At 43.2% G+C, this 13,682-nt stretch overlaps 1 protein-coding gene across 50 annotated transcripts in view; it reads right to left on the reverse strand.

Moving 5' to 3' along the window:
• Positions 1–13,682, reverse strand: part of LOC110505661 (bridge-like lipid transfer protein family member 1) — a 90,422-nt gene that overhangs the window by 7,773 nt on the left and 68,967 nt on the right. For 10 of the 50 annotated variants that reach the window (XM_090220926.1, XM_090220934.1, XM_090220927.1 and 7 more), the window contains 15 exons: positions 10,999–11,199; positions 10,296–10,426; positions 10,072–10,195; positions 9,833–9,945; positions 9,620–9,710; positions 9,182–9,235; positions 6,362–6,633; positions 5,976–6,191; positions 5,613–5,793; positions 5,237–5,426; positions 3,291–3,452; positions 2,991–3,130; positions 2,616–2,814; positions 2,296–2,499; positions 30–206 (listed from right to left, as the gene is read on the reverse strand). In XM_090220926.1, coding sequence (XP_090077052.1) covers positions 30–206; positions 2,296–2,499; positions 2,616–2,814; positions 2,991–3,130; positions 3,291–3,452; positions 5,237–5,426; positions 5,613–5,793; positions 5,976–6,191; positions 6,362–6,633; positions 9,182–9,235; positions 9,620–9,710; positions 9,833–9,945; positions 10,072–10,195; positions 10,296–10,426; positions 10,999–11,199 — 2,455 coding nt within the window. The remainder of the gene's footprint in view (positions 1–29; positions 207–2,295; positions 2,500–2,615; positions 2,815–2,990; positions 3,131–3,290; positions 3,453–5,236; positions 5,427–5,612; positions 5,794–5,975; positions 6,192–6,361; positions 6,634–9,181; positions 9,236–9,619; positions 9,711–9,832; positions 9,946–10,071; positions 10,196–10,295; positions 10,427–10,998; positions 11,200–13,682) is intronic. The other 40 variants (XM_090220949.1, XM_090220947.1, XM_090220954.1 and 37 more) reach the window with 27 other exon arrangements.

Below are 13,682 nucleotides of genomic sequence, written 5' to 3' on the forward strand. Positions count from 1 at the left end.
GTCCAACCATTAACCCCGTTCCAAGGCACCTGAGATATTGATGAGGGTGGTGTCCATCTTGCCCCCCTTGCCAGGTATAAAACTCTCGATAAAGGTTGGTCCTCCGGTGCGTCTCATTCTGGACAGGCTGACCTTGACGAACTCCAGGTTGATGCTGAGGGAATCCTTCCTCCCAGTCACAGAGGACGGCTCTTCATCCACTGTACCTTAAAGGAAAGAACAGCTATGAGGCGACACTTCATAGCGCTGTTTTAATGCTACACATTGAACTGATGGAAGACTGAACAAGCCTGCTGTGAAAGTACACTATCACTCTGAGGCATGCTGTACAGCGTAGTTGGTAGACTTCACTGCAATATAATGCACAGTACTAAACATAGGCTATAGAACAACATCGGCGGATGCGGTGGATTGAGACACCCGTATCCAATACAAAAAAAATATAGATATCCCTAGTTTAAACTGACAGATTTTTATGGGGAATGTATGATGCTAATTACAGTGTCTTCAGAAAGTATTCATATTCCTGGACTTATTCCACTTTAAAAAAAAGTTCTCACCCATCTACACACCAAAGTTTGGATAATTTATTGAAAAAGAAATACAGAAATATCTCATTCTCACCACTGAGTCAATACATGTTAGAATCACCTTTGGTGGTGACATACAGCTGAGAGTCTTTCTGGGCGAGTCTCTAAAGAGCTTTGCACACTTGGATTGTGCAATATTTGCAAATTATTTTTTTAATGTATTCTTCCAGCTCTGTCAAGTTGGTTGTTGATCCTTGCTAGACAGCCATTTTCAAGTCTTGCCATTGATTTTCAAGACGATTTAAGTCAAAAATGTAACTAGGCCACAGGAAAAGTCAATGTCATCTTGGTAAGCAACTCCAATATATATCTGGCCTTGGGTTATGGGTGAATTTGGCTCCCAGTGTCTGTTGGAAAGCAGACTGAACCAGGTTTTCCTCTAGGATTTTGCTTGAGCTTAGCTCTATTCCGTTTATTTTTATCTTAAAAAACTCCTAGTCCTTGCCAATGACAAGCATACCTATAACATGATGCAGCCACCACCATGCTTGAAAATATGAAGACTGGCACTCAGTAATGTGTTATGTTGGATTGGCCCCAAACATAAGAGTTTGTACACAGGACATAAAATTAATTTAAATGTTTTTGTTTTGCAGTTTTACTTTAACACGAACAGGATGAATGTTTTGGAATTTTTAAAATTCTGTACATGCTTCCTTCTTTTCACTCTGTCATTTAGGTTAGTATTGTAGAGTAACTACAATGTTGTTGATCCATCCTCAATTTTCTCCCATCACAGCCTTTCAACTAACTGTTTTAAAGCCACCACTGGCTTCATGGTGAAATCCCTGAGCGGTTTCCTTCCTCTCCGGCAACTGAGTTAGGAAGGATGCCTGTATCTTTGTAGTGACTGTCTATATTGATACACCATCCAAAGAGTAATTAATAACTTCACCATGCTCAAAGGGATATTTAATGTATGTTTTATTTATTTATTTTTAAACCTACGAATAAGTTCCCTCCTTTGCAAAGCATTGGAAAACCTCCCTGGTCTTTGTGGTTGAATGTGTTTGAAAGTCACTGCTTGACTGAGGGACCTTACAGATAATAGTATGTGTGGGGTACAGAGATGCTGTAGTCAAAAAGCACATTAAACACTATTATTGCACACAGAGTGAGTAACTTACACAGAGTGTAACTTATTATGTGACGTGTTAAGCACATTTTTCCTCCTGAAGTTAATTATGCTTGCCATAACAAAGGGATTCAATACTTATTGACTCAAGACACTTGTGCTTTTCATTTTTTATTAATTTGTAAAAGATTCTAAAAACATAATTCCACTTTGAAATGCTTGGGTATTGTGCGTAGGCCAGTGACACAAAATCTCAATTTGATTCATTTTAAATTTAGGCTGTAACAACAAAATGTGGAAAAAGTCAAGAGGTGGGAATACTTTGAGGGCACTGTCTATATTTTTTTAGGATTTTAGTTTTAGGTAAATAAATAATAAAAATCACCAGGAATTCAGTTAAGAATACGTTTCATTTAAAAAAAATCTGCTCCCAAGTATTACCATGAATAAATAAGGAAATGTGATCGTGTCTCAATGTAATAAAGGAATGAAATGGGCTTAGTTTCAGGTCAATGTTCCGGCACCCGACCATCCACTCAGAAAAAAAACCCCATTCAAATTGCTATAGAATATTAGAATATACATGAGAAATGTTGAAGTTGAGAAACTTTCCACTACACTTTTCCATACCTAGAGGTCCTGAGCCTGGTGCCTGCCCTGTAACAGCAGACTTCTGTTTCCCTGCCCCGTAAGGGTGGAACACGTAGAGGGAGAAGTCTGACATGCAGGCAGTGAAGCTGAGCCCTGAGGAGTTGCTGGGGGGGGCGGTGAGGTCTGACTGGCTGCTGCTGTGATGGGTCCGGCCCAGAGGGCTACCCAGAGATGGAGAGGGTCCTGGAGATTAGATCAAATAGGTTTTATTATGGACCAGATAGGCTTAGAAAACAAAATGAATCCACTCACACACCTAGAAGTTGCTTTACAGGTGCTTTGGGTGTTGCTATCTATACCTCCTTTGCCAGGGGGTGGTTTGAGGATGTGTTGGCTCAGGGGGGTGGAGGAGGGTGTATTTAGGCCGTCGGTAGGTTGGGTGCTGGATGGGATCTCCAGTTCACCGCGATTAGAGGAGAAGACCAGGTCTAGAGATGGCAGTTTCAGCATACACTCCACTCTGGACATGGGCAAGCAGCTGAAGCGGATCTGAGAGGGCTAGAGACATTGAGTCAGATTAGAATAGAATTTGAAAACGTCATTACTTTGAGTGTGGTGTCTCAGGGATTGGACATTACGACAGCAAAACATACTCATATTGTACAATGGAGAACAGAGTTACAAGAACTGAGCTATGGGGACCACAGTAAGGCGGGCAGACAGAGGTAGGTTACCTGTACTCTGACATAAACCACCACGTCCACAGGAAAGGAGGAGTAGGCAGAGGTGGATGAGGACACCAGGGATGTGGTGGACTCCTCCAGGGGCTCCACTGGATCAAACTGGCCTAAGTCCTCCTCCTGGGAGTTCAAATCTGAGACACACAGAGACAAAAAGGGGTCAGCTTTGAGCAACAGTTTTGTAAGTTGTTGATGTTTTAGGTCCAGCAAACATTTATGGATTTTTTGCACAATTAAAATCCAAAGAGGTGAGGTGAACAGGTGATCTATTTGCAATGGAATGACCCTACATACCAGTATAGTTCCTTTCCACCGGTGTGATGGGAATGGTCTCCAAGGCTTTCTCCAGGAAGTCCAGAAGACAAGGGCTTATGACCATCTCTTCTGGGAGGGTCTGGAGGGCCACCCAGGCATACAGCTTGGCTGTCTTCACCCCACCACTGCCCTTGCCTTTGGCTGCAGGGGAGACATGATCGGAGTTTGGACAGGGTCACATATACAAGGCCTACACCCACCAACATTGGTAAGAGAGTGAAAACACAAAGTGAAACAGATATTGGGACAGATTTAACAAATGTTTTTCGCTCCCAAGGAAATGAAACAAAAAAGGTAAGAAATAAGATCTTGTGCTTTCATTTACTTTTTGGGTCTACATGTTACAGTGTCAAGAAAAAGTGTGAACCCTTTGGAAATACCTGGATTTCTGCATAAATTGGTCATAAAATTGGATCTGATCTTCATCTAGGTCACAACAATATACAAACACAGTCTGCTTAAACTAATAAAAAACAATTATACGTTTTCATGTCTTTATTGAACACACCGTGTAAACATTCACAGTGCAGGGTGGAAAAAGTATGCAAACCCATGGATTTAATAACTGGTTGACCCTCAGCAATAACCTCAACCAAACATTTCTGTAGTTGCGGATCAGACCTGCAAAACGGTCAGGGAGAATTTTGGATCATTCCTCTTTACAAAACTGTTTCAGTTCAGCAATATTCTTGGGATGTCTGGTGTGAACTGCTCTCGAGGTCATGCCACAACATCTCAAATCGGGTTGAGGTCAGAACTCTGACTGGGCCACTCCAGTATTTTCTTCTGTTGAAGCCATTCTGTTGTTGATTTACTTCTGTGTTTTGGGTCATTGTCCTGTTGCATCACCCAACTTCTGTTGAGCTTCAATTGGAGGACAGATAGCCTAACATCCTCCTGGAAAATGTCTCGATAAACTTGGGAATTCATTTTTCTGTTGATAATAGCAAGCTGTCCAGGCCCTGAGGCAGTAAAGCAGCCCAAACCATGATGCTCCCTCCACCATACTTTACAGCTGGGATGATGTTTTGATGTTAGTGGGCTGTGACTTTTTTCTGTAAGTCTTTAGCTGACACTCTAGGATTAGAGATTAACCTCATTGAGCATTTTGCGCTGTGCTCTTGCAGTCATCTTTGCAGGACAGCCACTCCTAGGGAGAGTAGCAACAGTACTGAACTTTCTCCATTTATAGACAATTTGTCTTACCGTGGACTGATGAACATCCAAGACTTTTAGAGATACTTTTGTAACCCTTTTCAGCTTTATGCAAGTCAACAATTCTTAAGTCTTCTGAGATCTCTTTTGTTCGAGGCATGGTTCACATCACGTCTCATTGATTGGAGTCCAGGTTAGCCGACTGCTGACTCCAATTAGCTTTGAGAAGTCATTAGCCTAGGGGTTCACATACTTTCCCCAACCTACACTGTGAATGTTTAAACTATGTATTCAATGTAGACAAGAACAATACAATAATTTGTGTGTTATTAGTTTAAGCACACTATGTTTGTCTATTGTTGTGACTTAGCTGAAGATTAGATCAAATTTGATGACCAATTTACACAGAAATCCAGGTAATTCCAAAGGGTTCACATACTTTTTCTTGCCACTGTATGTTTTCTTTCCTCTGGAGAATATCTTTGCAACAGCGTTTAGAAAAACAGCCACTCTGCGTCTATCCACCCACCCCCTAAGTGTTTAAAACGGAATGAAATCAAACCGGATCTTAAAACATTCCAACACAGAAATCACCGGCGTCTTCAACATTCACAGATCAAAGCCTTGGACAAGACAAATTGAGCATGCACTAGATTTTAATGGGTGGGTTGATTAAGGATGTCTATGGGCACGATGGAGACGTGACGCTCTACTGCAGGTAAACACAGAAGGCGAAAGGGCATGCAGGTAATGATGAGAGCTCTCAGTACCTGATGGTAGAGGTGGGGATGGGGGAGGAAGGAGCGAGTTAGTCTTGCTTTGGCCAGCATTGGGAGGGTTGTGAGGGCCGCTATCATTCATACCATACAGCTTGGACTCTTTGGAGAGGGTGCGGGGAAGGGAGGATCCGCGTGAGGCATCAGGCGACTCGGTCTTTATGGTCTTGGAGTTGTAGTGCAACTGGGGTTGGAGGAAATTGAAAAATGGTTTTGCATCAGAATAGTTGAACTCTTAGGTCATCAACAGCAATATAGATCCTACCATTTAATGCATCCGATTGATGGGTCATTGTTTAAACTCATTATTTACACCATTCCATAGCTAGAGGGAAACAAATCAGTAATGGCTGAAAGCAAAATAACCGACCTTGACATCTACTCCCGGAATGTAAAAGACAGTGGTCTCCAGGTCACTGGATTTGGTCTGCAGAGAGGAGGGCACCTTCTTCCCGGCCAGGAGCTGGGTGGTGGAGGTATAGGTGGGCTGGAGCTTCTTCTTCTTGGGTGGAGATTCCTGGTCCAGACTCCTGGAGCTGCGATCACAACTCCTACAGTACAGGAGGAGTAGGAACACTTTGGTTACATAGCATTCTTTGACAAAGAAACTTTGGTAACACTTTACTTAAAGCCTGCAGCTATAATGCTTTATAACTTGTCTAGATTATAATATGGCATAGGTCTCTCTATATATCAAAATAGTTAGAAGATCCCTAGGGTTCAGGTGCCGTACCTTCTGAAGGAGACATCCTCGTTCTCCGGCTGCTGGGTAGTGGGGTGCAGGACACACTTGCCGCTGTCAATCTCCACGCGCACGTCCAGCTCAAAGTCGATGTTCCTCTCGGTGACCGAGCTCATGAGGCTGCGGTTGGTGGGCGTGCTGGGCCAGCGCTCACTGAACAGCTGGCTGACAGCGGCGAAGCCCGATGGCTTCCTGTGTGGTGGTTGGCTGTGACACAGAGAGGAAAGCAGGGTCATCAGCAGGCACAAAAACAGGAGGAATAAAATAATAAATAGTTTGAATTATTATTCTCCATTGAGCATGTTTTTTAGTCCAAGAGTAGGCTTAATCTGGGTCCAAGAAACAGGCCAAATAAACAGTAATGAGAGCGGACTCACACAGGCCTCCTGAAGTAGCAGGAAGGCCTCTCGCGGTCAAACTCTTCCTCCTTGTCGGAATCCTCTGAGGAAGAGGAGGAGAGCTCGTCGCGGCGCATGTCGTCGTGCTGGAAGGGAATGCCAGGTGAAAAGACAGCAGGGGTTGCAGGGGCACTGAACACTGAGTGGGGCCCTTCGCTAATGGATGGGAAATCATGAAGATGATGAAGATGAGGATGGAGTCGCTCATCAATGGTGATAGACAACAGATCCATTTCTGTCTCCTCCGGAAACTTCAGCAGAGGACAGATGGGAGGTGTTGAGAGGGGGACAGTTAGACTCTCTCAATTAGAAAAGGTCAAAAATGTTTAGTGATATAAACTCTGTAGCAGATAGCATCCTGCTCAAAGGAACTGTATGCACGTGTAGTACTAATTCATTTATCACGATTGTGGATAGAAAATTGTCATAACCAATGTGTGTGACTAACATCTACTCTAACTTAGCATATATACATACATACAGTACCAGTCAAAAGTTTGGACACACATACTCATTCAAGGGTTTTTCTTTATTTTGGCTATTTTCTACATTGTAGAATAATAGTGAAGACATCAAAACTAGGAAATAACACATATAGACTCATGTAGTAACCAAAAAAGTGTTAAACAAATCAATATACCTGGAGGTGTGTTTTGGGTCATTGTCCTGTTGAAAAGCAAATGATAGTCCCACTAAGTGCAAATCAGGAGGGATGAAGTATCATTGCAGAATGCTGTGGTAGCCATGCTGGTTAAGTGTGCCTTGAATTTTAAATAAAAATCACTGACAGTGTCAACAGCAAAACACCTCCAAACCTCCTCCTCCATGCTTCACGGTGGGAATCACACATGCGGAGATCATCCGTTCACCTACTCTGCGTCTCACAAAGACAAGACGGTTGGAACCAAAAAACTCAAATTTGACCTCAGACAAAAGGACAGATTTCCACCGGTCTAATGTCCATTGCCTGTGATTCTTGGCCCAAGCAAGTTTCTTCTTATTATTGGTGTCCTTTTGTAGTTTGTAGTTTCTTTGCATTAATTCAACCATGAAGGCCTGATTCACGCAGTCTCCTCTCTGAACAGTTGATGTTGAGATGCGTCTGTTACTTGAACTCTGAAGCATTTATTTGGGCTGCAATCTCAGGTGCAGTTAACTCTAATGAACTTAACTCTGGGTCTTCCTTTCCTGTGGTGGTCCTCATGAGAGCCAGTTTCATCATAGCGCTTGCTTGATGGTTTTTGTGACTGAAGACACTTTCAAAGTTCTTGAAATTTTCCAGATTGACTGACCTTCATGTCTTAAAGTAATGCTTTTTTGAGCTGTTCTTGCCATAATATGGACTTGGTATTTTACCAAATAGGGCTATCTTCTGTATACCACCCTGCCTTGTCACAACACAACTGATTGGCTCAAGTGCATTAGGAAGGAAAGAAATTCCACAAATGGCACACCTGTTAATTGAAATGCATTCCAAGTGACTACCTCATGAAGCTGGTTGAGAGAATGCAAAGTGTGTGCAAAGCTGTCATCAAGGCAAAGGGTGGCTACTTTGAAGAACCTCAAATATACACTTTTTTGGTTACTACATGATTCCATACGTGTTATTTCATAGTATTTCATGTCTTCACTATTATTCTGTAGAAAATAGTAAAAAATAAAGAAACCCTGGAATGAGTAGGCGTGTCCAAACATGACGCACGCACGCACACACACACACACACACACACACACACAGCCAATGTCATGACTATTGCTAGATATAATATATATTACTAGAGGAAACAATGTCCTGTAATACAGGTTGCTATGTGCAGTCAGTTTTTTCCCCCCACAGGAGGCTCAGAGATCATGCAATGCTCTGGGAGAGGACATAGGAGAGAGATACAGAGTGGGAGATAAAGAGGATGAAGAGGATGTTAGGATGAAGACACCTGGGTAGAAAGAAGCTGCAGGACAACATCTGGTTCCAGGACAGTGGATGAAACTGACAAACTCCCAAAACAGAAAACATTAAAAGCCCTCACAAAAGACAGTATTAGTCATAAACAACCACCAACTAAGAAAGAAAGAAAACTCAATGTCACCTCTAGTCATGGCTTTGATGCACACTTATTCTGAGGTTGGCCAACGTAAGGGTTTACAGTTTTAGGCTCAAACTATACATCCTAAGGTTTTGAAGTTGGCCATGCATAGCTGCGGTGATTAGGAAAAGACATCTGTGGTTGAAGGAAGTTGATTAGGAATTCCATAACATGGAACATGGAATTCCATAACAGGATGGGAAGGTGTGAATCAATTGTAATACTCAAATATAATTCTAACCACTTAGTACCTACATGCATAGCATACTATGCATGTATACTACAATGAACACGCATAGCCTATCCATATCTACGTAGCAGCAAAATATTGTCAATGACGTAGCAATGCAGTGAATAAATCGTTTTCTTTGTAACACATAACCAGAGGCAACGGCTGGTTGAAAGCCTTGTTATTCCGAGCATATTATTCCCTACTGACCATATTGCAATTAGAGTTGTATTTGAATGCGTAAAATGATTAACTAGAGTGCACTTGACTAGCTCATCTCTAGCTATTATAGATGGCAAGGAATGACTCAAACCAAGATATGACAATCAAGCATTGATTGATAGTTCTAGCCTATATCTCACCATCCTGTTTGGAATGTCCATGTTTTCAGTTTTAACCAATTTATTAGAAGAGAGGGAAAAAAAAACTGGTTATTTTGGGATTTTCATTTGTTCGGGATAGTTTTTTGGGGGATTTTACAAATACCTTGAAGACTTCTCCTGGACTGACCGGTCGGTTTGTAGAGTCCTGATTATTAATCTTCAGTTGAACAGAAAGAGAACAATGGAATCCATCCAGAAAATGAAAGTATGGCATGTTCAGGATGGGATTTTGCGCTCAAAAAAGGCACACTTAACTCTCCCTCAAGCTACAAGCAAGCGAAAAAGCTAATACTTAGCTTCCGCTGACATAGAGCGTTTCCACAATGTTTAGACACACACAGTCAAGAGGCCTGTCATAGTGATAAACAAACAAGGACATGGAAGATGAAATGATGCCATAACTCAGGGATGCACATCTCCAGTTCTCTTCAGCTGCTGTACAACTGCCACCTTGGAGAATTCAATTGTTTACAGCCCTATCTCAGGGTCTACATGGTAATAGCTACCATGAAGACTATTGTGGACTATTTCAATACACTACCATGTCCTGGATGTTGAAGGTGACTCTCGGTCCTGGGGAGGACGCATCAACTCTGATGTCCGGTAAGTCATCAACGTCTCCTATTCTGGAACTGAAAGGGAAATAAGAATAATAACAATCCAACCTATTGGAAATTCAATTCACTTCCTGAATTCCTGATTGATCCCACGACTGCTAGGTTCCGGCTGCAAGCGAAGATTCCTCTACCAGTACCTTTGGCGTTCAATCCTTTTGAGTGGAGGCCTCCCTGCTGCTGTAGAGATGCTCTTGGAACGGTTATAGCTGGGTTTGTATCCCAGACCCCACTTGTCCTTCAGAGACGCAGCCTGGTAGAAAAGCAATGATCAGGGCTCATCAGTCATGGTGTCCTTTCCATTTCAGCTCAGGTTAATGACATTTTAGACCGGAAAATGCCAGTTGAATAAAGGGTGGTATTAAATGAGTTGTCTCACCCTCATGCTGGAGCGTCGTAGTTTCTTGCGCACGTCTCTTCTGATGTCGTTGACGGCCACAGACTCCAGCTGCTGGTAGCGCTGGATCTCCTGGTTGATTGTGCCTTCACTTGCTCCCAGTTTCCTGTTGAAGGGTGGGGAATGGAAACATGATTGATCCTTGTTTTAGGTGATAAAATATACAACATGAGGTTATAATTGCATTTGACAGGAAGAACTCTTACTTGAGGTCATCAATGACTTTGGCCTGCTCGTTCAGCTCTCTGATGTCCACTATTCTTTTGTTTAACTTCCCCCTTCTGGGATCCAAGATCTGGTTGCCCACTGCCGTTTGCCGCCTGAGGTCTATGGTCTCCTGTGGAGTATAGAGGACAAATGACACCCTGTAATTCACATATTACACCACAGAATGTTTGGTTATTTATATAACCTAAATTACCAACATTAAATAACCTGAATTAGATTACACCTCCACCAACCGGGGTTACTGTATTACACCACAAAAAAAGTATTAAACCAAGCATGAATTATTACACCAAAGTTACATAGCTCACCACCTAATCCACATTTTATACTCACACCAATAATCAAGTTATACACACACATAAACAGCAGAGAAATACACAAAATGGAAGTCACCATCACCATAATCCTTGAGACCAATTGATGACCCAATTCTCAGAAAAGGAAGTAATCACAACATGTGTAACCAGGTGACAAGGGAACCAAAAGTGCTTAAACCCCACGAAGTCAATTGCTAAGTGATAGAATTTTGTTTTCCCTCTGAGATTACCACATTTCATGGTGTAACTTAGCAATTGAAATCTATTCTGCAGCTTGAAACATGGACGATAGAGTCTTCATGCCACCCTAAACGTGATTGTGGGGCCCAGAAGACAGGAGACTAGAGGGTGGGGCAGTACATACACATCCCCAGGATATGGGTCTGGGAGCCCTGGCCCTGTTCCCTCTGGACTGGGGAGGAGAATAGTCGCTTAGGTAGTCGGCTGGTACCGAGACGCTCTGGACACTGGGGCTTTTCAGGCCCAGGATGCTGTTTACTAGCCGCTTCCTGAACGTGAGCCTGGGACTGAGCCTTGGGCTGCTGCACTCTCCCTCTGGGCTCCCCTGCAAGCAACGGTAAGGATACACCCAAGGCAAGGTTCAACTGGGTGCATGGACTTAGGTAGCTTGGATAGCTTTTAGCGCTGTCACAGTGGCTGGATGGGGTTGACGTGGCTTGAACAGATATGCAAAGCCTTAACACTCACAGTGGATTTTTACATTTTTGACACAGACTTAGGGTGTTTACACACACAGAGCTACAATAATCTCTTACACAAACAGTCTTTTAAACCGTCTCGTGGTTGTACTGCAATAGAATCACAGGTATTAGCAAACTCTAACAGCGTATTAAACACACTCAGACTTACGCAACAATTCCAACTATTTTACGGAGTTACAGTTCATATAAGCAAATCAGTCAATTGAAATAAAAATTAAACCATGGATTTTATGATTGGAATACAGATATGCATCTGTTGGTCACAGATACACTATATATACAAAAGTATGTAGACACCCCTTCAAATTTGTGGATTTGGCCATTTCAGGCACACATGTCGCTGACAGAAGTATAATCGAGTACACAGCCATGCAATCTCCATAGACAAACATTGGCAGTAGAATGGCCTTACTGAAGAGCTCAGTGACATTCAACGTGGCACTGTCATAGGATGCCACCTTTCCAACAAGTCAGTTTGTCAAATTTCTGTCCTGCTAGAGCTGCCCTGGTCACCTGTAAGTGCTTTTATGGTGAAGTGGAAAAGTCTAGGAGCAACAACAGCTCAGCCGCAAAGTGGTAGGCCACGCAAGCTCACAGAACTGGACCGGCAAGTGCTGAAGTGCGTACAAATCTTCTGTCCTCGGTTGCAAGACTAACTACAGAGTTCAAACTGCTTCTGGAAGTAATGTTAGGAGTTTCATGAAATGGTTTTCCATGTCCGAGCAGCCGCAAACAAGCCTAAGATCACCATGCGCAATGCCAAGCGTCGGCTGGGGTGTGTAAAGATCACCGCCATTGGACTCTGGAACAGTGGAAATGTGTTCTCTGGAGTGATGAATCACGCTTCACCATCTGGCAGTCCGACGGACGAATCTGGGTATGGCTGATGTCAGGAGAACACTACCTGCCCCAATGCATAGTGCCAATTGTAAATTTTGGTAGGAGGAATAATGGTCTGGGGCTGTTTTTCATGGTTCGGGCTAGGCCCCTTAGTTCCAGTGAAGGGAAATCTTAACGCTACAGCATTCTTGACAATTTTTTGGCAACAGTTTGGAGAAGGCCATTTTCTATTTCAGCCTGCACAAAGCAAGGTCCATACAGAAATGGTTTGTAGAGATCGGTGTGGAAGAATTTGACTGGCCTGCATAGAGCCCTGACCTCAACCCCATCGAACACCTTTAGGATGAATTGGAAAGCCGACTGCGAGCCAGGCCTAATGCCCAACACCAGTGACCGACCTCACTAATGTTCTTGTGGCTGACTGGAAGCATGTCCCCGCAGCAATGTTCCAACATCTAGTGAAAAGCCTTCCAAGAAGAGTGGATGCTATTATAGCAGCAAAGGAGGGACCAACTTCATATTAATGCCCATGATTTTGGAATGAGATGTTTGACAAGCAGGTGTCCACATACTTTTGGTCAAGTAATTGTACCTTAAAAAAAGAAGTAGGAGTGTGGATTAGAAAACCAGTCACTATCTGGTGTGACCACCATTTGCCTCAAAGCAGCGCAACATCTCATTCGCATAGAGTTCATCAGGCTGTTGATTGTGGCCTGTGGAATGTTGTCCCAGTCCTCTTCAATGGCTGTGCGAAGTTGCTGGATAATGGCAGGAACTGGAACACGCTATCCAACACGTCAATCCAGAGCATCCCAAACATGCTCAATGGGTGACATGTCTGCTGAGTATGCAGGCCATGGAAGAACTGGGACATTTTTAGCTTCCAGGAATTGTGTACAAATCCTTGCGATATGGGGCCGTGCATTATCATGCTGAGTTGATGGCGGTGGATGAATGGCGCGACAATGGGCCTCAGGATCTCGTCACTGTATCTCTGTACATTCAAATTGACATCAATAAAATTAAATTGTGTTCATTGTCCGTAGCTTAAGTTTGTCCATACCATAACCCCAACGCCACCATGGGGAACTCTGTTCAAAGTTGACCACTCGCTCACACTACGCTGTATTCCATCTGCCCGCTACAGTTGAAACCAGGATTCATCCGTGACGAGCACACTTTTCCAGTGGCCATCGAAGGGGAGTATACGCCCACTGAAGTCGGTTACGACACTGAACTGCAGTCAGGTCAAAACCCCGGTGAGGACGATGAGCATGTAGATGAGCATCCCTGATATGGTTTCTGACAATTTTTGTAGAAATTCTTTGGTTGTGCAAAATTCTTTGGTTGTGCAAACTGGTTGTGCAAATAGTTTCATTATCTGTCCGGGTGGCTGGTCTCAGATGATCGTGCAGGTGAAGAAGCCGGATGTGGAGGTCCTGGGTTGGCATGGTTACACATGGTCTGCGGTTGTGAGGCCGGTTGG

The sequence above is a fragment of the Oncorhynchus mykiss genome, chromosome 25 (genome assembly GCF_057628025.1).
Source record: "Oncorhynchus mykiss isolate SJ-2025 chromosome 25, ASM5762802v1, whole genome shotgun sequence".
NCBI lineage: Eukaryota > Metazoa > Chordata > Actinopteri > Salmoniformes > Salmonidae > Oncorhynchus > Oncorhynchus mykiss.